The 26,938-nt window shown below is 42.0% G+C and overlaps 1 protein-coding gene across 1 annotated transcript in view; it reads right to left on the bottom strand.

Annotated features, from left to right (window-relative positions):
• Positions 1 to 26,938, bottom strand: part of LOC146675130 (phospholipid-transporting ATPase ABCA1) — a 202,693-nt gene that overhangs the window by 98,532 nt on the left and 77,223 nt on the right. Inside the window, exons 21-30 of the mRNA XM_085400190.1 lie at positions 26,365 to 26,504; positions 25,621 to 25,758; positions 17,898 to 18,118; positions 16,856 to 16,931; positions 14,058 to 14,263; positions 11,775 to 11,823; positions 9,604 to 9,711; positions 9,428 to 9,451; positions 8,736 to 8,875; positions 1,771 to 1,898 (exon numbers count right to left, since the gene is read on the bottom strand). Coding sequence (XP_085256316.1) covers positions 1,771 to 1,898; positions 8,736 to 8,875; positions 9,428 to 9,451; positions 9,604 to 9,711; positions 11,775 to 11,823; positions 14,058 to 14,263; positions 16,856 to 16,931; positions 17,898 to 18,118; positions 25,621 to 25,758; positions 26,365 to 26,504 — 1,230 coding nt within the window. The remainder of the gene's footprint in view (positions 1 to 1,770; positions 1,899 to 8,735; positions 8,876 to 9,427; positions 9,452 to 9,603; positions 9,712 to 11,774; positions 11,824 to 14,057; positions 14,264 to 16,855; positions 16,932 to 17,897; positions 18,119 to 25,620; positions 25,759 to 26,364; positions 26,505 to 26,938) is intronic.

Here is a 26,938-nt window from a genome sequence, read left to right on the forward strand (position 1 = left end):
CTAAAGAAAGACGTGCGTATACTTCATAGCAGCACAAAACGTAGCAGAGTAAACTGATGCAGGAGGGTAAAGTAAGTCATGTAAACTGAATCTGCAGGAAGTGTCATTTGTAATTACATAAAGTGTTATGAAAGCAACCATAAAATTCTGCTGCAAAAGAGCATTAAAATGTTTCAGTTAGTGGTAACGGAAATAAAACAGAACTAAAATCTAAAGTTTATGATCCAGATGACTAGAATGCAGGCTCTATATTACATCATATCTTCACTCCGACCAACAGCTTTGTTTCTGTCTTGAACGAGCCACTTTCTCACGAGGCAACACTTATTACCTATTATGCCTCGATATCCTCTGAGCGAATTTCCTCAAAGTGCCTCAGTGGGAAATGAAACACCTGTAGGCTGAATAACTAACAAACACCTCTTCGTCACAGGAGCGCAGGATGAATTACGAGTAGTTCGCTGGCCTTGACGGAAGCTGCAAATGTTGATTAAATTGTTGCAGCACTCAGGTTGTTACATCGAAAGGGTCATGTTACAGCAATTTTGTGTGAACGTGGAGGTATTTAACTACCAGCTCATCACCATCATCATCATCCTTGAGGCTCGGGCGGGGGGGGGGGAAAGAAAATTGGAGAAATACTTCAGTACGCCTTCAGGCTTTTCTAACAAATCTATTTAAAAGCATGGGTTGTTCCATAATTTAAGTATTACTGTTGCCTAAAACTAACAAAAGAAAAGCTGTAAAGTGGAGAGAATAATAATAATAAAAGACAAAAAAAATGGTAAATTAAGTCCAAAGGCAACATTTACTTTTCACTTCACCTGACTTCCAAAAGTATTTCTGCAATTATTTTCCATCCTCCTTCCCCAAAGTTGCAAAGCTATGACATCACCGTGGGCGGCTGTGGCTCAGGAGTTATTAGAGGCCATCTAACCCGAGTCGCCCGGCTCAGTCCAGGTGCTGGGGCCATAGAGTAAGCACCGTATGGATCTGTGTGTGTGTGATTTGGTGAATGGGGCTTGTAATGAAATGTGCTTTGAGAGCGCAATTAGAGGAGAAGCTCTATATAAGCAACAGTCCATTTACACGATGCGCTTACAATGGGCGCTGTGGTAACAACACCAAAGCAGCAATATTAGATGGAGTGATTTACAGTGGTGCATATCAGCGCGCCGCACGCGCCTCCTGAAGTGCTTTCAAAGTCCACTGGAGCCGGGCCTTGTCACAAGCTTTGCCATTTATTTGCAATGATGCTGAACGGCAGCCGAGGACGGGCGGTGTCCAGATCGACGTCCTCAGCGAGATCATCTCTCAGAAATAAAACGGCGAGGCCCGTTTCTGTAACATTTTTGTATTTTTTGCGCTTTGATTTTTCCATCTTTGAAGTTGAACTTTCCTACACAGTTGCAGAGTGTGTTGTTTATCTACTCAACCATGTCTGCTATTACAACTACCCACTGCTCCCTTAAATTATTCAGACCCCATCTGCCTCGGATAACAGTACAGATCATTTATTAGAAGATTCCTTCGCTGTGAAAATCACGTTGATTCGGTTTCATGAAACTGCAATAACCTTACTGATGTTACTGTTGTATGACATCATTCAGCAGCAGTATCTCCTAAACTTAAAAAAAATCTAAAATAAATCACAGGTTGTTGTTAAGGCTCAAATCTAAATTAGAATCTGGGGTGAACTCGATTAAAATGCCATTTTAACTGATACCCGAAGAAAAACCACAAATCATTACTACATCTTAAACACGTTACCTATAGAAGGTGGTTTGAGGCAGGCCATACATCCAGGGCTGCAGCTCCAGGGGTGGAAATTCGGTGAACGGCGGGACGATGAGGGAGAAGATCAGAGACAGGCAGACAAAAAAAGCAGGCAAGACCACCTAGGAGGATGGTGACAAATTTAACAGTCAAAAAAAAACAAAAACGACTTTCTTTTTTTTCCTTTTAACAGTTTCTGCTCTGCCCCAGACATTTATCTTACTCTTTTGAAGCAAAATGTAACAGAAATCAATTAAAACAGATTTCGCTGAAGTCTAGGGAAATAATTGCAGCAGATAAAAAAAAGGAGAAAGTAACGAAACTGAAACAGTTTTACGACTCGCCAAAGTTTCTCGAGCAAAATCAGAAACACAAATCCTTCATGCTTCCTTTTTTTTTTTAATTTTAAAGCCTTGAAGTTCCATTTAATCATGGATGTGCTGCACAGTTCCTGCACAGATGCAGGAAGCGAGTTGTATTCGTTTTATCGCCAATATAACGTCACAGCACGCAGCGGGTGGACGGAGTCGGAGCCACATTCCTTTTAAACAAACACAAACAATCATTATTATGCATCGTTTTAGGATCCCTGCACGTGCGACCCACGCGCGCGTTTTATGCACTCGGAACGGTCGACGAGAGATCGATTTCACCGCCGCGTCTCCACCGAGCCGCCGCGCTGTTATTGCATTCCACGTGGCGCGGTCCGGACTGATGCGATCTACAGCGGCGGGGCACCGACGCAATAATGTGTACACATTAATATGCTCCCCGCCAACTTGTTTGGGCATTTCTCCATGCTTTATGAGTTTGATTAAACACTTCCAACACTGCCACCATCATCTGGCCACTCTGATGTAATTAGTTTCTCGCAATTCTCTTGTCTTGAGGGTGTGTGTGTGTGTGTGTGTGTGTTTTAAAAAAAAAACCAGACGCTGCAACAATACTACCCCCCACCCACCACCCTCCAAATCCTCTTTTCTTCATCATGTAATTTGCTTTTCATTATATTGTTAGAGCTGACGAAAAGGTCTGTGTATGTGTGTGGGGGGGGGGAGTGCGAGATATCTTTACTGTTTAATCATTCATAGGTCGGGGTGCGCTCGGCAGCAAAGGGGAGGTTTGCACACACTTGATTAATTGCAGGGCATGCAATTTGCAAGGCCAATTCAAGATGCTACAATTGAAATCCTGAATTTACTACATGGAGCCATGGCCACGGAAATGTGCTTGGAGGGAAGATAAAGAGCAGCAATGAGACTGAAAAGCTTAATGGCAGACCGCAGAGAGAAGGAACTATTCTTGTTCTGTTGCTCCCTCGCTCTCCCTCCCTCTCTCGGCAGTAATTGCAGGTGACAGCTGGCACTTCTTCCATTGAGAGAAATCGGCAAAAAAACAGGGAGAAGTCATTATGCTCACAAAGCCAAAGCACTCACATGAACAATGCATGAGTTTATCGCATTCTCAAGTTTGGAGGGGATTTAAAGTAGAGGATGGGATTATATGCAAAATGGGTAAAAACACAAGATGAATAAGATGTGTTGTGTTGTGGTGTGTGTGTGTGTTTTTCTTTTTGCAGCAAAGTCAAAAGCCTCATTACAAAACAACCATTCGTGTCAATCCAATTACACCGGTGAATAATAAATTTAATGCCACAGCTTGCATTAAAGTGGATAATAGCAGCTCATTGAATATTTTTCTGCAGTCTTAAAGAGGGATATTATGTTTTTCCTTGTTTTCCATGGTATATGGTAACTTTAGGTACACCTTGCTAGGACAGGATTAGACATTTGGTGAACATTCAACAAGGTGCTGGAAACACTCCTCAGAGATTTTGGTCCACGTTGACATGAAAGCGTCGCACAGTTGCTGCAAATCTGTGATGTCAATCTCACGTTTCAGGGCATCCCAAAGGTGCTCTGTTGGAGGGAGAGCTGGTGACTGTGAGTGCAGTGAACTGTCATGTTGAGGAATCCAGATGGAGATGGTTAGGCTTTACCTGCTGGAAGTATCCGTCAGAAGATCGGCACCTGAACCATTGATACAAGACAGAATGGATCCATGCTTTTGTGTTTATTTATTTATCTCGCATTGTTAATCAAAAGCAGATAGAGCGTCTTTCCCGCCTTCTATTGCTCAAGTTTGGTGAGCCCGTGTAAACTGTAGCCTCAGTTTTCTGTTCTTAGTTGACATTAGTGTCACCCGTTGTGTGGTCTTCTGTTGCTGTAGCCATCTGCTTAAAGGCTCAGAGATGCTCTTCTGCATACCTTGGTTGTAACAAGCGGCTGTTGTATTGACTGCTCGGTTTAAATCAGTCTGATTTTTCTTCTGACCTCCGGCATCAACGAGGCATTTTCTCCCATGGATCCGCAGCTCACTAGACATTTTCTCTTTTTCAGAACATTCTCTGTAAACTCCAGAGATGGTTTCGTGCTCAGACCAGTCCGTTTGGCACCAACAACGACCACGCCACCTTCAAAGTCACTCAAATCACCTCCTTCTAAAGTTGAGTTTGAACTTCAGAAGGTCGGCTTAAACACGTCTGCATGCCTAAACGTCCTGAGTTGCTGCCATGTGATCGGCTTAATATTAATGTTGCATCAACAAGCAGCTGAACAGATGCACTTAATAAAGCCAGTGAGTCTATATACATATAAACAGTGGTGGATATTCATATTAACACATGGCTGAAGCGTCAGATGATGTAAATCAGTGTATTTACATGTAATCTTTGTGGACTGAAAGCTTTGTGCTGCTGTAAATGTGCAGTTTTAGACTGTTGTTTTTCTACTTGTGTGTCCATGTGAAATACATAGGCCCATAGCTCTAGCTGTGAGCACCTACATACTCTTCAAGCCTTCTGTTTTAGAGGGGCAGCCAATCAGAAGAACATTAAATAAAGGGTATGAACTGCACCAAGCTCAAGCCCCAGTATAAGATTAGCCCACTAAAGTGCTTGTTATTGCTAATAAAAGTTGATATCCACAACTTTAAACAAAAAGAAAAACACAGTTAAACTGAACAAATTAATACTTTATCAACTATTTTCCTGTTAGTGCTTAAATGGGGAGTTGCAGTCAGTTCAGTTCAGAGTGAGCCCCAAACACGAGAAGCCTTGAAGTCCTCGGCGCCACAACATAACCAATAACCGCCTCTGCCCGATTCTGACACTGCCAAGACTCACCCGTCCCCAACTTCCAGGTATTAGGTATTTAGGTATTTATTTATTTATTGTCATTGTCAAGAACAATGAAATTGCGTTTGGGGCTTCCATACAACCTAAAAAAAAAAGAAGAAAATAATAAATACCCCTTAAAACCCAAGTGTACATATTTAACCCAGTGTGACTCCAATGCAATAAGACAATCCTTAGCAATAATGTTCGTAGAAATTCAGACAAAGACCTGAGAAACATGACAAAATACAACAGTGCAACCCATTCAAATCAAATCAAATCACTTTTTATTGTCACATCACATGTGCAGGCACACTGGCACAGCACATGCGAGTGAAATTCTTGTGTGCGAGCCCCACAAGCAACAGAGATGTGCAAACACAACAACACAAACGAGCAAAATACAAGAATGGCCAACCTGAAACTAATAAATATATGTACAATATATAATAGTGTATGCATTTCTGGATGTGTATACTAAATATTTTCCTACGTGTGTGTGTGTGTGTGTGTGTGTGTGTGTGTGTGTGTGTGTGTGTGTGTGTGTGTGTGTGTATACACATTTTTACAAATTAAATAGTAAAAAAATAAAATAAAATAATAATAATAATAATAAAATATATAAAATATACAGAGTTGAATATGTGCAAAACAAGTGGCATTTATATACAGTGTGGAGTGCATAATGTTGAAGTTCCAGTAGTGAAGCTGAGGTGTCTATGACGTGTTCAGCAGTTCAATATTATTGTACTGTGAGATATGATATCAGATATGATAGTTATCTATTTAAGAAAGAGGGGGGGGGGGGGCAGGAGGGGGAAGAGAATAAAGATATGATGCACCAATGCAGACCAGTTCATTGCTATTAAGAAGTTGGATATGGTTATTGTCCGTGAGAGGGGGGCAGAGAGTTCAGGAGCCTCACAGCCTGTGGATACAGGCTGTTGGCCAGTCTGGATGTTCTGGCCTGTATAGACCTGTACCTTCTCCCTGAGGGCAGCAGATGGAAAAGGTGGCGCGCAGGGTGATGTTGGTCCCGCAGGATACTGTGCACCCTCCTCAGACAGCGAGTGGGGAAGATATAACTGATCTCTGGCAGACTTGTTCCAATAATTCTGCCAGCTTCCTTCACCACCCGCTGGAGTGCTTGCTGATCGGCCTTGGTGCAGCTGGGGAACCACACTAGAAATCCATACGTCAGAACGCTGCTGATGGCACAGTTGTAGAAGTTCAACATCAGAGATCTGGGAATGTGTGCGCTCCGCAGTCTCCTCAGGTAGTAGAGGCGCTGTTGGGCCTTCCGTACAACTGAGGTGATATGGTTGCCCCAGGACAGGTCCTCGGTCACAGTTACCCCCAAGAATTTAAAACTGCTCACCCTCTCCACCGCCTCACTGCCAATGAAGAGAGGCAGATGGTTGTTATGACCCCTCTTCCGGAAATCTACAATGATCTCCTTGGTCTTTTTGGTGTTTAAGACCAAGTTATTGTCGTGGCACCATGACTCTAGTTGTTGCACCTCTGTCCTATAGTTTGTCTCATCATTGTTGGATATAAGTCCGAGCACTGTAGTGTCATCTGCAAACTTAACAATGAGATTGGACGCGCAGGAGGAAATACAGTCATGGGTGAAGAGAGTGTATAGCAGAGGGCTCAGAACACACCCCTGAGGGGCACCGGTGTTGACCACAAGGGTGGAAGAGGTGTTCTTACCCACTCTGACACTCTGTCTACGGTTAGTGAGGAAGTCCACAATCCAGTTGCACAGAGAGGAGTTAAGTCCCAGTTGGTGGAGTTTGGGACGGAGTTTGTATGGCCGGATGGTATTAAAAGCCGAGCTGTAGTCTACAAAGAGGAGCCGTGCATAGGTGTTCCTGTGTTCCAAGTGCTTCAGTAATGTGTGCAGCACTGTGGCGATCGCATCCTCGGTTGACCGGTTCTCCCTGTATGCAAACTGGTGCGAGTCCAGGGATGGTGGAAAAGCAGCTCTGATGTGTTTAATGACCAGTCTCTCCAGGCATTTGGCGGGAATGGGGGTGAGTGCCACAGGTCTGAAATCGTTCAGACATGTGACATTTGACTGTTTTGGGATGGGAACGATGGTTGCTGCTTTGAAACAGGATGGTACCAGTGAACAGGACAACGAGGTGTTATATATAGAGGTGAAGACGTCCGCCAGGTCCGCAGCACAGTCTTTTAGCACCCGGCCCAGCACTCCATCCGGCCCGGCCGCCTTCCTGGTGTTAATGCTCCGGAACACACGCCTCAGCTCATGAGTGTTTTGTCACTTTAGATTGTGTTCTTCATACGCCGTTGGTTTTAGAAATGACCGTTTCTGAAGTTAAATGTCTTTTTTTCAGCCCCATAAATCACTCCTTTTGTGTTTCTCGCCGCAATCTCTTTTATATTCCCCTAACCATTTGTATTGGAGCAGATTACCTCACTACACAATCATATCTGCTGACAATGGGAGCTGTTGACATGACAGGGCGGGGGTGGGGGGGGGAAGAAACCCTTTAACCAAATGAATAAAGAGGAAGAGCCGTGAGGTGTGCCCTTGCAGACAATGTGCTCCCTTGTACATCCGCATTCACACACTTATCCTTCTATTCCTGCTCTGCGTCCCCACTAAAGAGGGACGTCCGAGATTGACAGTGACTAATGGGGGGCTGGTACTGCAGCAAATTACAAGAAGAGCCCGCACCTCGCAAAGGTGAAACACTGCTCGCTCTCCTCCTCTCTCCTCCTTCCTCTCACACAGGAAAGGATGAGCTGCACTCTTTAGTTTTCAGCTACGGTTAGTTCCCCACAACGGCTGCTGTCACATATGATGCAACGGCACGACGTCTACGTACGCAAGGAGTTTGTGCGCGCGTGTGAGCGCAAGCACACTTTAGGTCAGAACACACTTTTTACAAGTTGAGAAAATAATCAATGAAGTACCTGGAAAACTGCTGTTTACTGAAATTGGTTTTGACTTGTTTAAATTACGTCTGCTTATTGGTTTTGACTTCTGAAATTATGTTTATGAGGAGCAAAATAACATAGACATACACTTAATAAGCTAACGGCAATCTGTCGTCTCTGTAATTGTTATGCGATTGCATTTAATACGTGGCTAATGAAAGCACATGATTAGCACGCGGTGGAATGAAGGAAAAACAAATCATGGGTGTCACTTTGGCTTTCTGGTGCCAATCAGGGCGATCAGGTGAAACTGATGGCGCTAACTGAAGCCAGCACACAAACGGATTCACGGCTTCCCGCCTGCAGACGTGCTGTTCTTTCAAAGTGCGACGCTGACACTGAAAAATATATACCTGGACTCAGATATTGACATTTTCTTTTCCAGTTACAGAAACTGACTGATTGGATCCAAACACTCAAACCTCCTCCACCGCACCAATCGCAGCCTGACTTTTGTCCTCTGGGCATGCTTTTGGTACACCCACGTGTGCCGTCGGGGAGATAGAGATGATCATCGGACGTGCACTTTACTGACACGACGCTACATCATCCTGGACGCTGCCGTTCACATCTTTCAACGCTCATATTCTGCCGTCAGTTTCGATTTCTCTCCCAACATTTTAAACCCCGTAACTATTGACTCCATCAAGATGGATGAGTCTTCCATCCAGGTTTTAAATGAGCTCACTCTATCACATATGCCATTAACTGATTTTGAAAGCTAACATGTATTTTGCGCAATCCTACCTTGATCCTCCCATGCAACCCTACTAGCATAACCCTTCAATCCATCAATATGACAGACTGAGGCCATTACCTGGGCAATGAGTCCTTTGCGGCTCCTTCGGGCGTGGTGGAAGCGCTTAATAAAGAGTGCCAGGAACTGCTGTCTGATCAGCTTCCATCCGGTGATGACCGCGGATCCCCTCCCGCTGTCACTGGGGCTCTTCCTTATGTCTGGAATAGGCGTTAACCTTCAGCATTATTTATCATCTATGCCTATGTAAAAGATCTGCTGAGAATGCTTTTCAGCACCACTAATGGGCTGATCAAAAAAATAACTTAAGTGTTAAACTGGCCAGCAGCACTAGCTCATTCCTCAAAGTGGCAATTTTACTCATTTCATGTATCTAGGCCTGACTCAAAAGGAAAACACTGACAAACACAGGCCGTGGACACCTTTTGTTTTACATATTTTCATTATTAAGAAGCACTTTTCTTTTCTTTACAGGATTCACTGTGAAAATTTACAAAAAAGCTTGAATCAAAGGCCAGTTTTGTGATGCAAGGCACACATTTAAGGAGTGAAAAACAGGTGAGATAATGTGTAGTGAAAGGGAAGCCTGCTTGAAAGTGAGTTTTTCTTGGTATTATGCTGTCTCACCTGAGGGGAAACAATCAAACTGAAGCCAAACTATATCAAATTAATAACTGAGAAACAAAGGATGTGGTGTGAAAAAAATAACAGTTGTAAAGATCAAACCATTGAGGACAAAACAGAGTATTTACCTTCAACTTTACTTGTGAACTTTTCTAGATGAGAAACAAAAAAAAGACCAAGATTTAAACAGGAAGTGCAGTTCATTTAACGAGCTTTTAAAACTCTTAAATTTAAAATATTGCTAATAAATCTATGTTTGCCTAATTTAAAAAAAAATAATCTGTGATAAATTTGAAGGACTTGCCACTCTTCCCGGTGGTTTGCTCAGTTTTTGAGTGGACGCTGGCAATGCTGTTCCTCTTGGCTTCGCGGGACCTTCTTTTGCTGTCTCTCACAAACAGCTCCTTTGTCGCTGTGGGAATACAAATAAGATATGTTGTTATGGCCTGACCCAATTTAGGGTTATAAATAACAATAAGAACAGCAACCTGCACTGCAAGACGCCATATTATTCCCTGCAAAAGCACAAACCCAGGTGTTTCAGGAACACGAGGAAATCCGATTTTTTGAGATTAGGCCGATAAGTGAGGTTGCTCGGCAATGGCTGCAAACAAAAACTGTGAAAAGATGGGAACGGGAGATTTAGCCATTGAGGTCAATCAGTGACACATAAAAGCAGAGCTGGAAAGCGCCGTGTCTTTTTTATTTCAGTCGTCCTTCTCTACTGCAGCAGACGAACCCAAACCAAGGAAAATAACTTCTACCTACATCTGAGTCATCTTTTGCAAGTACTGCTTTAAAAGTGACTCGTGGCCTGAGAAGCCAGTGAACGTGCGCTTAGTTCATCGTCATTAATGCAGTCGTGCTGATTTCTGAGACCTTTACACACAGCAATTAAATCCTGCTTTAGGCTGCTTTGTTGGTTTTAGTTCATTTTGATTAATGCATCTAGAGGATGGACACCAAAATCAAATGGCCTTTTTGGAGCCAGGATCTGCTTCAAATGCCAGGTTCTGATTGGCAAACTGCTTTTACAGCTACCTAAATGGGTCTACGTAATTCAACCAAATGGCTAGTTATTAAGCAGCATCGCTAATAAAAGCTGAAGGCAATACAGACGTGCCTTATGTGGCAACCATATTCTGCATTTGTATAAGTAAAGCTTGCTGCTTTATATTTGATGAGTTCATTTATTTTCCTGCTGTGTCAGTGTCAAAAACTTCCTTTAGCGATGGCATAAAAATTGTTGTGTCATCAAAAGATGTTAAAAGCTTGAAGTGGAATTACTCTGCAAACGGCTGATTTGTTTATAACATTCAGGGGTCGTTCTAAGGTGTTCTCATCTCCAGGCAGTCCTGCCAGTCCTGTTACATGTTGCTGGTGTAAATGATGCCCCTGGGTGTCGGGGCCTTGACTCCAAGGGTCGTCTTTAAAGTCCACATTTGGAAGTTGAAGATTTGGCTGAGAGCTTTGACATCAAGGAGACTGAGGGTTGTGTCCTTGTTTGGAGTTTGTATACGGCTTCATTTCATTCTCAAATGCTTTTTACCCCATTAGCCATAAAAGGTCGATGAGGTATTGTCGTCGCCGCCCACTGCAGTGGAGTGGAAATCCAAGTTTGTGAAGTCGACGTAGGATTTTCAAATTCATACCACACGGACATCCACAAAAAATCTCATATAGGTTTGAATCTTAGTGACCTCGACCTCACGTAGAAGGTAGAAGGGCAAGTTTTCTCTAAATCTTGTGAATGCGATAACTCAATGAGGTGACCTAGGTTGTTCACATCCATACCACAGGTCAAACTACCAGGAGGCTAAAAGGTAGCAGTTGCAGTATTTTTACTCCTCCTTTCACTCACTGGCTGCTTTGCAAGCATCCATACGTGCCAAGTTGGTAGTAAGCTCCATCTCACTATTGCCGCAATCTAGTTTGGTATCACAGTCACACCAAAAAACACCCTGTGGGTGTCTGTGAGATGCCACTAGTTTTCAAACAGCAGCCATATTTGATGTATTTGGGACAAGGTGGGTGTACGCATTAACCACAGCATCACTTCAGGCAACCTGTTTGCAAATCTCATATGAGGCCATTAAAGTTGGGCCTAGAAAGACTGCAGAGCTGCTGCTGCTGCTTCTGCAAGCTGCTTTGCAACCCACTCAGCTCCTCCATTTCATACTATTCACGCCATTTCCAAAAAGCAATCCCATACACACTGAATGTGACACTTGTGCACTCCACACCTTCAGGCCTTCCACATTCATGTAGACGAGTGGAGAGGCCCTGAGCAAAGCCACTCTACTAAAAATATATCACTACAGATGGAATAACAATTAAGCGCCCCTCACAGAAATGTATTTTTTTTATTTGACAGAAATTTTCTAACCCATTAACACTGACAATCATACATTTATAGTTTGTTGATGTGTCTACATCATAATGATAGCACAGTGTGGTGTTTATTGGTCCACTTACGTTGTATATCTGCATCCACTCCAGTGTCTTCCGCCACTTTAAGGAATATCTGTAAAGAACAGAACATATTAGGCACATTATCTATATACTGCAGTTGTGGAGCATTAACTGAGCGACTGTGTGGCTATTTTTTTCTAATAAACAAATCAAAACTATGCTTAACAAATAAACCTCTACATATGTTGGAGTGCTCGCTCTAAGGTTTCTGTTCAGAATCACATCACAGATGTGCATCCACAGATCACAACCTTTACTTGAACACCTGCCGAGTGGAGTTTCTGAGCGAAGCGCCCTCCTTGACTTTATTTATGAATCCAGGTTACACAGCGAAATAAATAACTCTCCCTATTTGTGAGCATTTTTGGGTGTACGAGTTAGGCTACGTTTCATCATTTGACCTCTCAAAAGGCACGCTGCTGGGAGACTGAATGTTATTTGATGTGTTGAATTATTTTATTCAGGGGGTGCCAAATACAAGCTCTGACATCATAAAGCAGTATGAAAAGCTATATTATTTTTATGCGTTACTTTATTAACGTCAATACCTTGTCAGTTCCTGTTTTATTTTCACACGTAGCGAATAACTGCGTGTTTCAGAGCGTTTGGACTTCAAAAGAAAACATGGATGGATGAAATAACCATGGTGTGGCTGAATTATGGGAATTCAAAAGGAATTATTCACATCGCCCGCAGGCCGTGAGTGTTTAATGCATGTCGGCCTTACATGAAGAGCATTAGGGAAGAGTCACTCGGCTTTATAATCCAAGACGGGCCTGCGTGGCAAACATGCTGCTTGAGTCATTTGTTTATGGGTCAGTGCTTCTGGGGAACATTGATTTGCAATCTACAATATGACGCTTACATATTAGTTCAAAGAGAAAGTCTTTTATTATTTTTTTCTTATATCATGATGGTGAGTCATGGTTTTGAAAAAAAGTGTATGACGTGAAAACGAGGAAGGGAGCAGGACAATATGTGAGGAAAATCTAATGGCGATCAAACCGCGCTGGAGAATTTTAGAAAGCAGACCAGTGTTGGTCTGGTTAAAACCACATTGAGCACGTTCATCCAAAATTTATCAATCACTACGAATTTGTTTGCTCTAAAATTAGATATGGTTTTCATCATTAACGGTGTCTTAGTAGAAGAAAGAGAAATCACTAACAGGATCTGAAGGAAAGAGTGAATAATAGACCCACAGCTCAGGTTATTGGCTAAAATGTAAAAAGGTTGGTTTATTATAGTGTTTACTTGTTTTGGGTGAGATTTACAAAAAGTCTGCAAATCATTTTTTTCCATTATCACTGAGAAGAGAAAAACAAAAAAAGTTCTACTACGGTACTGTGCAGAAGTCTTGAGCCACCACTCTTTTCTTTATAATTTGCTTTCAAGGTTTAAAGTTCCTCTTTGAACACCGGCTGCTATTTCGCTCACTTTCCGTCCAGTCCTTGTACCTGAACATTTTCAGAGGAATGTTTGGTTTCTTGATGCTCTTGACACTGACCTATGAATCATTCAGGCATAACTCAATGGATGAGCCAGTGCTGTTTCTTTTTTCTGTCACAAAAACATCATTTGCAAAAATTTATTTAGTGCAATCTATGAGAAAATACTAACGATAACACAGTTTGATGGGGAAACCGTATGTCCTCAAAAACAGAGGACAAAAGAAGCCTTACAAAGTCCATCCATCCATAGGCTGGAGCCTATCCCAGCTATTTTAGGGCGAGAGGCAAGGTACAGCCTGGACAGGTAGCCAGTCTGTCGCAGGGCTCCTAACAAAAACAAATTCTTAAAAAAAATGGCCTCTGACCCTTCAGTTGATCCATCTGAAGCCTCATCAGAAATGGTCTAAGTGGGAGAGTGGATGTTAAGAAGGGAAACGAGAAGAAAAGGCTCAAATATGCTAAATTACAATCAGTCTGACGGAGTGATGAATCAAAAATCTGTACATCGAGGTCAGGCGAGACAACAGTGAGTGACTACACCCGTCTGTAAAACTCTGTCGTGGTTTGGGGCTGAATTTCAGCAAGTACTTTTCTGAAGACATGACAATAAAAGCTTGAAATTCTAACAAGCTAGAAAGGTGTGACCACACAGTCTGAACTCTTAGTCAAACTGGTTTTGCTGTTTTTCAGTGCCTGTACCTTCCTAGCAAAATAAAGTCATCATATTTCCAAATTGCTATGAAATTAGTAAGGAGATTTTAAATAGAAAAATATGATGCAAAGTGAATTTATAAAAATGACACATATGCACAAGGCCGTCCCATGTTTAGATTACCTCCTCCAGGGTGGTGTCCGAGATGCCATAGCTGGTGAGGCCAAGGTCGGCCATGGCTCGGTCGAGCTCTCGGAAGAGCGTGCCAAAGGTCCCATCTTTAGCTCCTCCGTAGGGCAGGATGTAGGTGATCTCCTGACCGATGCTTTCCAGGAAGATTGCCTCAGGGACGTGTCTTTGCACGAGCTGACCCACTGCTGACAAATTTGCTGGATGGAAAGTCACAAAAATTATGCCAAAACAACTCCTAAAGACGGGGAAAGAGCTGAAGCTGAACCGGCGGCACTGAGGGCTGCGGAGACGTATAATATTTAAACAACAGCATCTTTCAAACTCAGCGTTCGCACAGAGAAACTTCACCAGTGAAATCCTTTAAAAACCGCCGTGCAACATATTGCAATCACAACACACCTGATGAGGTGACATTTAAAAGCACTGTAGCAGATCAGTGGACCTTATTCCCCCATCTCATCCATTCTGAACCCATCTCTATAGTGAGAATCTATGCAGACAGTGTTGCAGAATGCACCACATCCATTATTGATCCAAAGCCTCTCATATATAATTACTGCAGCTCAACAACCACTGGTCCTTTATGAAGAAGTAAATGGCTCTGGTTCACACCAGTCGAAAATATTTGAGAAATCGTAAGTATGTTTTGCTCTGCTTGCCTGTGTCTGTCAATAAAGAGAAATGAGCTGTCACTTGAGGAAATGTGATTTTATTTCATGGGATTTTCTGACTTATATCAGCAGTCTTAAATATAATCCTTTTAAAGGAAGCAGCAGGTTTGATTCTGATTTTATTTCCATGCATAATAACCTGGAGCCTGCTCTAGAGTTTGCTTCTGATCATGACTTGCATTGGGCACCTTTTGTTTACGCGATCAAGGCCCGAGAATGATCAAAACAAATCAAATAACCAGCAGAAGATTTGGTTGGGCACTAATCTGCTCTATTTCTGCAGTTTCTCAACATTTCTATATTTAACATAGTCAAAACTTGTGTCAAACAAATGATAGAATATCATGTATAAAGCAGAACATTATAAGAAAAATAGCAGCTGGAGAAAACGAACTACACGTGGAGCACGTTCCACGACCCTACCTAAAAATCCCATTCTGTCCTCTTGTGTTCTTGTGCGTATGCCACACTTCTTCGGGGAAGACGAAAAAATGATAGAGAGGCAATTTGGTGAGTAGGTTGTGCCGTGAGCAATGATTGTGTTGCCAAATATCCGTGCCCTCACGCAGTGGAGCTGTTGTTTGATGAGACCAGATCATTGCCACCAAACGAGACGCCCGAGAAGTGTCAGGACGTTACAGTGGAACTACAGCGACAACCTGACGCCGCGGGGTTGACTGTTTCATGTCAAACGGGCAAATATAGATATAAAGTAACAAGAAAATACAAACAGAAAATAAAACAGTAAAAAAGTCACATCGCCAGGAAAAACTCCATATACCGCCCACTGTAAATCTGGGGTGTCAAACATAAGGTCCGGGGGCCAGAATTGGCCCAAAAAAGACTCTAAACGAGCTCACTGTACATCTTTAGATAATACGAAGGAGTTTATAGATTTTTAACGTTTAAATGTATTTTCATAAGTTTCACAGCTTTTCTTATTGATAAAGCCCGAACTGCCATTCATACTACACCTAAACTAATGATAAATAATAATAATATTAATGGATTAAATTATATAAATATTCCTGTTTTCCCGCCATCAGTTACACAACTATCTGGTTTCTTTTTTATGTTTGTAGTTTTTTTACAGTGAGTCCACAGGAAAAAATGACATTTTCTGTGAATTAATGAAAACGTTATATTTTACTATTACAGAACAGTCTGGGTAATAAACTAGCAGAGCAAATATAAATGTATAACTGAAATCGAGGCACACAAAGCCTGTGAAAGTCAAAATCCTGAATCCAGCATGCTCCTCGTCACTCTCGCAGCACAACGCATCACCTTCACCTCTTCTTCTGTTTGTCGTCTGGGCCTCAGACTCGGCCAGGTCAGATGAGATTGACACCAAAGCAGATTTTTCCTCTTCGCTTAAGTTTAAGCTCAGTAGATCCTCGTGTGCAAACAGAATGGGACTTTCAGGGAGTGAGGAGAATGGGCAAAAATCAAATCGAGTGCTTCTTTAAAACTGAGTTGTGAAACTTCTTAATCGCTGCTTGCAGATTAAAACTGAAAAGATCTTTAACACGCAGTAAGTGAAGTGAAGAGTGGATCTAAGAGCTAAACAGGCAAGTTGGCCCCGCTGCCACTGAATGCTCCGGCTTAACGCTTTACGAGAACAGGTGAGTAATGTGTCACTGGCTGTTGACAATCAGCACTGCTTTGGAGTTCAACTAACAAGACGCACAACTCACTACCGCTGCAAGAGATCAAGATCAGCGTTAAATCACCAGAAACCTCTCACACCATGCAAGACGTTTTAGTCAAAGTACACTTCAGCGTTTCAAAGATTTCTAATCTCTCTTATCCTAAAAATCCTACTATCGCCACATGAATTCATCACTTTATTTATGCCCTCTAGCAGCACATCTGAAAACCATCTTGAGGGGAGATACTTTAATGTTTTATCTGTTAGTTTGGTAATGACGAGTTGATTTTATTTTCTCCTGGTTCAGAAAGGATGAACTGGCATGCGCTCCAATAAACCGCACATTGAAAATTGTGTGTGTTTTTAAAAACTATATAAAGGAACTATATAAAAATGTTCATGCAACATCTGTTTTACAAGGTAATAATCATAATACATGACAGACAGTAAACGGAGATAGTTGGTACCTGATGGATCAGAGTTGCTCCAGCTTTGGCTGCCAAATCCTTCATCTGGGCTGCTGCTCAAAGGACAGTCTATCTCCTGTTAATCAGAATTGGATTAGAAAGGCCTTATCAGGCCTTACCTCTTAGAATGATGAACAGTGCCTCGCTGACAACTCCTGTCTTGCATTAATCAAATAACGGGCATCCACAAGTTTCTATTTAATTGCTCTAAATAAAGCCGCATGCATGCGTCAACAGATAATGCTGTCAGCCTGTAATGGAATATGAAGCCACCGTCGTTCAGCCAAAGACATGCGCACGAAAAAAGGTTAAACATTTTTTAAAAGGCTGCTTCTCTTTATGGAGTTCAATCACAAGGAAATGAGATCGGGGCAATTAAACTTTTTTTTTTTTTTAGCAGTTAAAGGTGTGTAATTGCAAACTCTCCCTATTAATTACCAAAATGACATCCAGGGGACAAGGAGGAGGGCTGAATCGCTACCTCGCCCACGAAGGTGTTTCCACGTTTGTTTCTTTCTCTTAAACAAATGACTTCGCTCACCTCGAAGACTCGGCAGACAAATGGTAATCGCTCTCGCCCTGCTGGCACCGGTGCATCTTGTTCATTTGCTCCAATTGATTAAAACTAAGCGTGCGAGGCACCATTGGCGAGCGAACGCGAGAAGCACCCCTCTCCCCCGCGACAATTAGTATCATCCAGCACGTAGGCGCATGCCAATTCTCATGCTGGGGCAGACTAAATACAGATCATTAGGGGGGGGAGGGTGGTAAAAGGAGAAAGCGAGCACTCTGGAAAGTCAGAGGCTGGTCAATAACAGATGAGAAAGAGGTTACTGCTGTGCCAAAGTGCTTGCTGCTGAAAATCCTTATTTTGCAGGATTTAACATTAAATTAAATAATAAGATTGTAAAGATCTAAAGTCCTCTAAGGCCTTAAAAAAGTGGCCTCACTCACTGTGTGAGCAGATTATCACAATTATCAATCAAAACACTGCTAAAGTAAGTTTCCTCTCAGTACGTTTGAAGACCTAAAGCGCGCTTACTTTCTTCCCCCCTTTGGCCTGACTGATGATGCCGTTACGCTGAGCTGTCATCTTTCCGCTCCCGTCTCTGACCAGAGTGAGGTAGTAGCCACTGCCGAAGCATTTCTTCAGGAAGATGGAGGAGCCGCAGCAACGCATCTTGCCGTGGGAGATGATGGCAATGCGATCACCTAAGATGTCTGCCTCGTCCATGTGGTGCGTGGACAGAATGATGGTGCGGCCTGCAGGGGGAACAGAGAGAGGCTGGGACTAGGGGTGGGTTTTAATAATCGATTCATCGATTAAAATCGATTCTGGCTTGGATAACGTGATATCGATTCATTAAAATCTTGAATCGATTTTTTTATATAAATGTATTTTGCCCGAAATTCCAGAATCTCAGGTGAAACGTCACAAAATTTCAACAACCACCAAACATTTAAAACAGTAAATGAGAGCAGCTTCTGCACAAAGACGTAAACACAAAGCGCAGACCCGCGGATCAGAATCGGTGAGATGTCGCCTTTCTCACCCGACGGCACGGACACGGTCGGGGCTGAAAGCCGACAGCTCGCTGACTCTGATGTTTCGGCGGATCCGCGCTTTGTGTTTACGCCCTTTTTACGCTGATTCTAAAGCTGTTAGTTTTATCTCTCTCCAAACATTATTGACCAGCAGCAAAAGAAGATCCAAACTTTGCTTCACATAAACATCGTCAAGAATTCACTCTGACTTTTACTGTTTTGCTTCCACCACAATAAAATCACACTTCATGCACAGCTCTCTCTCTCTCTCTCTCTCTCAGTGTACTTCAAGAACAGTTTCCCGTCTATCCCCGAAATCTGTTTTCTGCATTATTCACTTGCTTGTTACGCACAAGTCTACCGTTGTTTACAGCGCTGTCGGCCGCTGTTTTTCTTTTCCTTTTACTTACTTCCGAAAAGAAAACCTAATTTCTGCCGTTCAATAGGCTTCTGAACAAATTTAAACTTTTTAAAATGATGCAAAATGCAAAACGCTGTGTCTCTAATAAAACCGCTGTAACGTCAGAGGTAATGTTCATATTTTGATTAATGGTTTTGTTTCGTTTTTGATCTACTGCAGAATATTTTTATAAAATCCAGGCCAGGAAAACCACCTTCATGTTTTTCTGTGTTTTATCTTCAGCTACTGTGACACAAAGGCACCTGCTGTGGTGTGATTACACCTTTGATAAAGTCTTGCAAGTGTCAGCTTCCTTTTTATAGATACAAAAATATGTAAATGTACTGATCTGAATTATAATATTTCTGACTGTCTGAGGCAAAATTTCCCGATTCAAATTGAATTGAATCGAATCGTGGATCGAATCGATTCAGGACCTTGTGAATCGGAATCAAATCGATTCTAGAAATCAGTGACGATACCCAGCCCTAGCTGGGACGGCGTCGCCTGAATGGGACGAGCAACGTCGTGCACGCTCGTGTGTGAAGATGATGTGCAGAAAACAAGTCAAAGCTTTCTTTTTAATTAAAGAAAAAGCTGTTTGAACCATTTCTTTTCAGTTTGGACCTTGTTTGTTTCAACAACTGTCATCATTAAGCGTAAGCAGCACAAGAAAGGATTCCACGGATCAAAACTGTTCAAATCAAGCCAACATCCCAATCTGCGTGGTAGTCACTTATCTCCGGATTGTTGATCCCACTGTGTTTTTTTCTTCTTCTCTTTTTTTACTCGTGCTTATCCGCATGGCAACAAAGCAAACTCCAGAAGAGTGCGTGGGCGTGAATCTGGGACAAAATTAAAATGATGATAAAGGCCACCCTAAGCCTACTTTCGAGCGTTTCTATGAGACCACATTTTATTCCAGCTCTCCCTTTTGTTCTGCGAGTCCTTTGATTCGAGAGGCGTCAAACTGAGCCCAATTGCACTGACAACTAAAGCATGCATTGCAAGATCATTCACAGGTGTTCTTATCCTTTCATATCATGCTGTATCAGATAACACATATTAATTATCACGTACCCCGGTAATCAGAAGAAAAGGGCTAGATCTATAATGAAGTCACAGCGTGGTCGTGTCTCTGCAGTCTGTATGAAAGCAGTATCACAGGGTAACTTTTGATCCTGCCATGTTTTAAAGCTGAAAAAAAAAAACATTTAACCTGACACGTGTAATATTGTTATGAAAGAAACCTGCTTAAAAGTGAGCTGCCAGAGTGGTGTGTCTTAATTTCTTTGAACTGCTGAGGCCAAAAGACTCAATAAATGATACTTAATAACAGATTTGTTCCCACGCTAGTGGAAAAGCGCCGTGGATGGCACCGTATCGACTGGTGGATCAATCAAAATTGTCTATCAGGATCAAATAATGGTATAACCATTGAACCCACTGATGTGACATTCAGTGCTGGAGAACGATTCCTACTGGTTGTTATAATCTCTCAACCTTTCCTGTAGTACTGATGGCTGGTTTACAGTTATCGAATGAATTCTGACAAAGCTTTGTAGGCGTGTAGAGCGGGGTCATGATTTATTGGTCAAAAAGTGCCAAAAAGCCTTATAATTTAGAAACTAAGATTCTTACAAGTGTGCTGTGCATTGTCAACATATATTAAATCTTCATACGATACTTTTTATAAGTCACATTTGACCTCTGACCTCTCCTTCAAGGTCAACAGAACAAATCTGAAGGTCTAAGTGATAATAATGCCATATAAAGATGCTTAAAATGACAAAAGGTTTTCCGAGTTGCAAGAACATGTTGGCACGGCAACCTTTTTGTCTATAGTTGACTAATTGTATAGGGACTTTATTATGACATCACAATAACAGGTTATAACCGTTTACATACATAATAATTTGAATACATCCACTTTGTTCCTAAGTAAATAACTTTTTATTGAAATCTATTATGAAATTAATTTTACTGAACAGTGAAGTGAATGCTACTATATGAGAAGTGCATAATGCATCATGGGATTGCAGCCCTAACTATGAGCTTTAATAAAAGGAACATTTTAAGCCCAATCCCAGAAATGTTAGAGGTGTATCTGCCTGGGAACTCCAGTGAACCTTCACTCTGAGAATGAAGTGCTCTATAAGCGCTCTATGGTACTATGAAGCCATTAAAATACAGTAACACCTGAACATTTAGGTTTTTGTGAGAGTGTTAGATGAGAGAAACAAAGAGAAGCCAGTTTGGAAGAAACATCTAGTACATAGCACGTCACCTCTTTGCTGAATTTCTGAGCGTTTCGTGGAAAAGGTCAGGCGCCTCTGCTGAGCAGGGCTGTTTTTACACTGAGCTTGTTAAATGTGCGCCTGTATCCTGCACAGGTCACACCATCCCAAAAAACAAGGACACATTCAGAGGTCATCTACCGCAGCCCAAGGTGGGCATTTTTGCTTGGCCAACTATTACCCCACCTTTTCATCCTCCACCCCCTCCGCCCACTCTTAGCACTGCCACCAGCTGAGCTGCTAAATCCATCCCTTCTCAGTTAAGTATTGCTGCTTTATCCTATGCCAAGCAAGTCTGGATCTCACTCTATATAAACTCCAGCAAAATGCCCGAGTTGAATCAAAGCCCGCAACCCAGTCAATTTAACATACGCAGGAAGAAAGCTACGCTTATGAAGGGGGAGGGCTGAGGAGATTTGAGGTTTACTTTGACTGCGCCAGCTCATTTTGTTTGGGATGCTCAAACTTTCAGATGATTTTCCTGGGGATTTGTTGTGGTTTATAAGGGGAGAGGGGGAAAAACAAATCAAAAAGCACTGCATCATCTGTGAGTTGGGAGAAAAATAAATGTGTTTGGACTGCAGATGGCCCACATAGGTATTCTGATTTATAGTGTGTTGCGGTGCATTACAGCGCAAAGTGATATATCAAATGGAGTTGGGTGTGCTCAGGTAAATTGCTAGTACTCGCACTGCGCACAGCAAAGAGAGGCTGGAAAATCTGGGTTCTTTTATTTAGCTTCCTTCCCTCTAAATCACGTTGATAGAAATGGATTTCACAGTGGTGGGAAAGGCTGGACAGATATTATGTGCGTCGGCAGTAAGATGAATTACTGGACAAAACCGTATTAACGGCTGTTTGTGGCAATCAATTCAGATCAATAAATTTTGAAATTACCTTCACGCCGTTTACAGCCCGTCCGGGGGAGTTAGAATAACCAGATGACGCTATGTTCACTGTAACACGGCTTAAAAGTTACACCAGCTGAAAGACTCACGGTGCAGTGATTGTGAGGAGCTTGAACCTCAAGAACAACTAGCATGGCATAAAAACAACCAGTGATATGTTTTTATGCTATATGCACTGCACTACTGCCTTCAACCACGCATTATTGTGTGCTCCTGTCAAAAATGCACTGTATACAGTACTAAAATAAACACCACCGCACTCACAGTCAACAATAAAGGGGGGTGCTGCAAGCATAGTTGACATTTGTCAATAAACACATATACAATAGAAGAAAATTAGACTGCAGACTGACAGGTAAATTATTTTTACACGCTCCTAATAATTATTCATTATTTATTTTCACTTTAGCGGCGCGCCATTTTTCTCACATGCCTTGTCAAAATCTATACATCAGTCTCTCTCTCGTGTTACAGAAGTGTGAAAATATTCGCTCTCGGTCTTCTGAAACGCTGAATGCACATCGCTTCTCACAGTTCTTGCCGTCAGGGAAGGATTAAAGGTAACGCTGTGATGTACTGCTCGTGGCATTTTTGGCATTTCATTCTGATTAAACTCTCATTAATGACTTACTTGTATTGTCCATATTTACTACTTTTGCATTACTGCTCATATCACCTGGTAAAAAAAATATGTAAAAATGTGAAATCCTTGGATATATTAGATACATATTATAAAATATATAGTAGCTGTTATTAGGTACAGCTTCCTAGTACCAGGCTGGAACTCTTTTTTGCCTTCAGACCTGCCTTAATTATTCATGGGGAACATTCAACAAGGTGCTGGAAACATTCCTCAGAGATTTTTGTCACAACACAGTTGCTGCACATCTATGATTCCAGCCCATCCAAAAGGTGCTCTTGGATCGAGATCTGGATATTGTGGAGGTCATTTGAGTAAAGAGAACTCATCATCATGTTCAAGAAACTAGTTTGAGATGATCTGAGCTTTGTGATAAAGGGACGGACTTACTCAATACTCAGGTACTGGCTGTGGTACTGAAACAATGCTATTAGGCACTAAGGGACCCAAAGTGTGCCATAAAACTATCCGGTCTTTAAGTGATGACGTGATGAATCCTGCTTCTGGGCCCAAACTACTCCACGTTTAATAATGCGTTTGTGTTTTTTACATGTTTTAATGCTTTGTATCTTGTTCTATTTAATCTCAACAAGCCCCTAAAAACAGTCAGTGATCACCGTCGGCCTCTCTCGGTTTTTATTACCGCTAATCAATTCAAAGCTCAGATTTTAGAACCTTACCATGTAACTACAGCCCAGCTCATGCAGCAGTATATTATTGACTAACCTTGTACTATGGATGGATTTTCTCAGCTGTTCTTTTGACTGAAGTTTGGTCCGTTTACAGCATCCTGCTATGCGATTGCATTTGTCCAGAACCTTCGGAAACCCTCAAGTTAACTTTTATTGAGTGGAAAAAAGTTAGCGTTCATCCTCCAGCTTCACAGTTTATATTATGCTAACATAGCTGTGTTGCTAGCGATCACGTAGCACATTGTTATATACGAGCTAGCCAAACTTCAGTAACTCAACTAATGTCACTGCTGTTTACCTTCCTGTCTTTATTTATTTCGGCAATGATAGCAGAGCTGTACGTCTTAATTTGTTTCAGAAATATCCCTCAGTCAGAACATGGTATATTATATTTAGATGGAAACTAGCAAGCTAACTCCCTGCTAACGTTAGAATTTCATAAATTCTGTTTTCATGGATGCCTGGATGTTAAACTTAATTGTTACACCTGGTAGAGCAGCAACTCTGATCATTTCATTACAGATGAAAGATTTAGACAGTTTTTAACTCTCAGTGATGCCACAGTGATCGTGTGACTTAGCGACCTGCAGCGGAGTTTGGGCCCAGGCACGGCTAATGACGTCAGACTTAAAGACCAGATTGATATAAATCAAGATGGATCCATGCTTTCATGTTCTTTACACCAAGTTCCTACCATCTGAATTTTGCAAGAGAATTAGAGAATAATCTAATATAAAAAGTCAAATAGTCTATTGTTGAACCTGTGTAAACTGTAGCCTCAGTTTTGTGCTCTTAGCTGACAGAAGTGGCACCCCGTGTGGTCTTCTGCTGTAATAGCCCATCTGCTTCAAGGTTCAGAGATGCTCTTCTGCTTAGCTTGGCTGTAACAAGTGGTTATCTGTATAACTGTTGCCTTCCCCTTAAAGCAGTCTGGCCATTCTCCCCTGAACTTTGGCATCAACAAGGCATTTACACCTGGAGAACTTCCACTCGAGCCTATCCCGGCTGTCATGAGGCGAACACAAAATGTATAATATCCATTATATTAATATCATCCTCAAGGCCCATTTTACAGCATAATGACCGGGGTAATTTAATAGTAATCAACTTCCTGTAATGGATAATAATTAAAAATTCATAATTTGCTAATTTTTACTTTAAATCGTCACCTTCTGCAGTAATTTTCAAATGAAATATGACAGAACAGCCATTAAAACCCACCTGAAATGCATAAATCGACCAGCTTGTAATTTTAGCTTTTTGATGAATATCCAGTACTTGACTTAAACATGCACTGAGGGTTTAATTTGAGCTGCAGGAGCACGCACACCACATTCGTGTTCCTCTGCATCTTGACAGGTTTTAACAGTTTTCAGCTGCCACTAACCAAATAAGCCCTGAGTGAATTTAACACACACAAAAAAAACACCCCCTTGGAGCATCGTGGTCAACCTGTCTCTGTGTGTGTGTGTGTGTGAGGGGGGGGGGGACTGCACACTTAATTAGCTGTAAAGAAGCGCAGCATTAAGTCCAGCATCAGCCTAAAGCTTTTTCACACAAATAGACCGCCTGTAGCCTTTTTTGTTGCTTAATGACAAACCTTAGTAACACTGCGGTGGAAATAAGAGTGGAGAGACACAAAAACATGACTCACTCAACCGGCCCATATGCAGGGGGTTCTCATTATAACGGAGTTATCTCAGGCTCCCAATTGGAGTGAAGACTTGATTAGAGAGAGAGAGAGAGAAAAGCTAATGGCATAGAGAGGGCAGGATGTCGCTCAATGCACATTAAACATTTAGACATCTGTTGAGAGAATGTGTTACTATAACGTCCATGTCCTGCTTACAGCCACCAGCAACCACAAAGTATATTATGGACACAGAGTGACAAGCTGACTGGTTTGGCAGACAATTACGGACTCTGTTAAATAGCCATGTCAATTAAAGCTTCTTCTTGGATTTACTTGTCTTCACTCGCGTTCCAATCTGTTTAAGTACGATTCACAATTTCTCCCCGTCCATGATTGAGTGTCACCCACAGCGAGGCTAAAGAAGAATTACATCGCAGGGAACCGGCCGCTTCATTACCTTAACAGCTCTCGCGCTGGACGTGTTTCAGCCTCGTCAGTTTAAAGTTTACTTTGAGCTGGGCTCAGTTTTGGAAACTTTCTCGGTTTGAGACAAATCAAACATGTGCTTTGCGCATTCTGGTCAATTCTACAAACATAAGGGGGCTTCAAAGCTTTTAGTGGAGCCTCGGTTTTTACCTCTGATCTCATACCTTGTTTGTACTTTAACAGCAGTTCCCAGATACCCCTGCGGGCATAGGGGTCCACTCCTGCTGTAGGTTCATCTAAGATGATGATTTTTGAGCCACCCACGAAGGCGATGGCCACGGACAGCTTTCTCTGCATGCCACCTGTAAGACAGCACAGCTTAAAAACACATCACGGCCTGAAGGAATGCACAAGCTAGTGTAAGAGCCGTTCAGCTTGTAACGCGTTGCAAATCCTGCCCGAACATCTGTCACAATAAGGTTTCACATGCAAAATGGGCACAATATTGAAGAATGATTACGGAATATACCAAAATCTATCTTTCCATATTTTAAAGTAATGCCATAAAATGATTGATGGCAGAGAAGTAGATACACCGTCCTAGCATTATTGCAGTCTGTACTCGCTTAGCTCTTCAAAATGCATCCACTGTAGTGCTAATGTAGTGGAAATGTCAGGATAGATCAACCTTGAAAGTCATATTTCAGTGATTTTGCTCACAAGCAATCCATGACTGGGGACAATTTATCAAGTAGGACTTGCTCATGACCCCCAGACAATGAATTACAACCTGTGACACACAGGTACAGTGAATGTGTGGTATAGGAGCAATATATCCTGAATAGACAGGATAAGCTACGCGTAATATTCCTTCCCAGGGGAAACTAATGCACGGAGGACACGTCAACGGCTAAATTGACATGTGCGCACAATAGGATACAGCAACATACATTAACATACAGACTCACCCGACAGGTTCTTGGCAAGTTCTTTCCGTTTGTGTGGCAAACCGACGTCCTTAATCATCTGATCCATCTCAGTTTTAACCTCTTGGCGACTGCGTCCTTTGAGCCGGGCGTAGAAGTAAATGTGCTCTTCCACTGTCAGCCTGGAAAGGTGGACATGACATCACAACGCCTGCTAAACTGACGCCTGGCGATATGGAGTATTAATGTATTTTTCGAGACATTTTCCTAATTAAACGTCCGTGAACTAAAACAAAGTCTTACGTAATAAAGTCTTACATGCATCAATGTTTCGTGGCTGCTTCACAGGTGAGGCTGTGATAGGTCGTAATGCCTTCCTCTGTGTTTGCATGAATATTTTAACCCTACTTAATATAGATGCTTTCACTCTCTGGAATTAATATTAATGAAAGTAATTTGCAGGTGCTCAGCCATAATTATGATGTAAGGCTTGCATCTAGTTTCACGTAATCAGTTTGTGGAGTGAGAGAGAAGAAAAGGATGATTCAAAAGTTAAACAGAAAAATAGAATAATGGTCGGGAATGATGTCATTAGGAGACTTCTGGCTGGGCCAAG

The sequence above is a fragment of the Rhamphochromis longiceps genome, linkage group LG3 (genome assembly GCF_057381845.1).
Source record: "Rhamphochromis longiceps isolate RC_006_pf linkage group LG3, R_longiceps_female_GT1.1, whole genome shotgun sequence".
NCBI classification, from domain to species: domain Eukaryota; kingdom Metazoa; phylum Chordata; class Actinopteri; order Cichliformes; family Cichlidae; genus Rhamphochromis; species Rhamphochromis longiceps.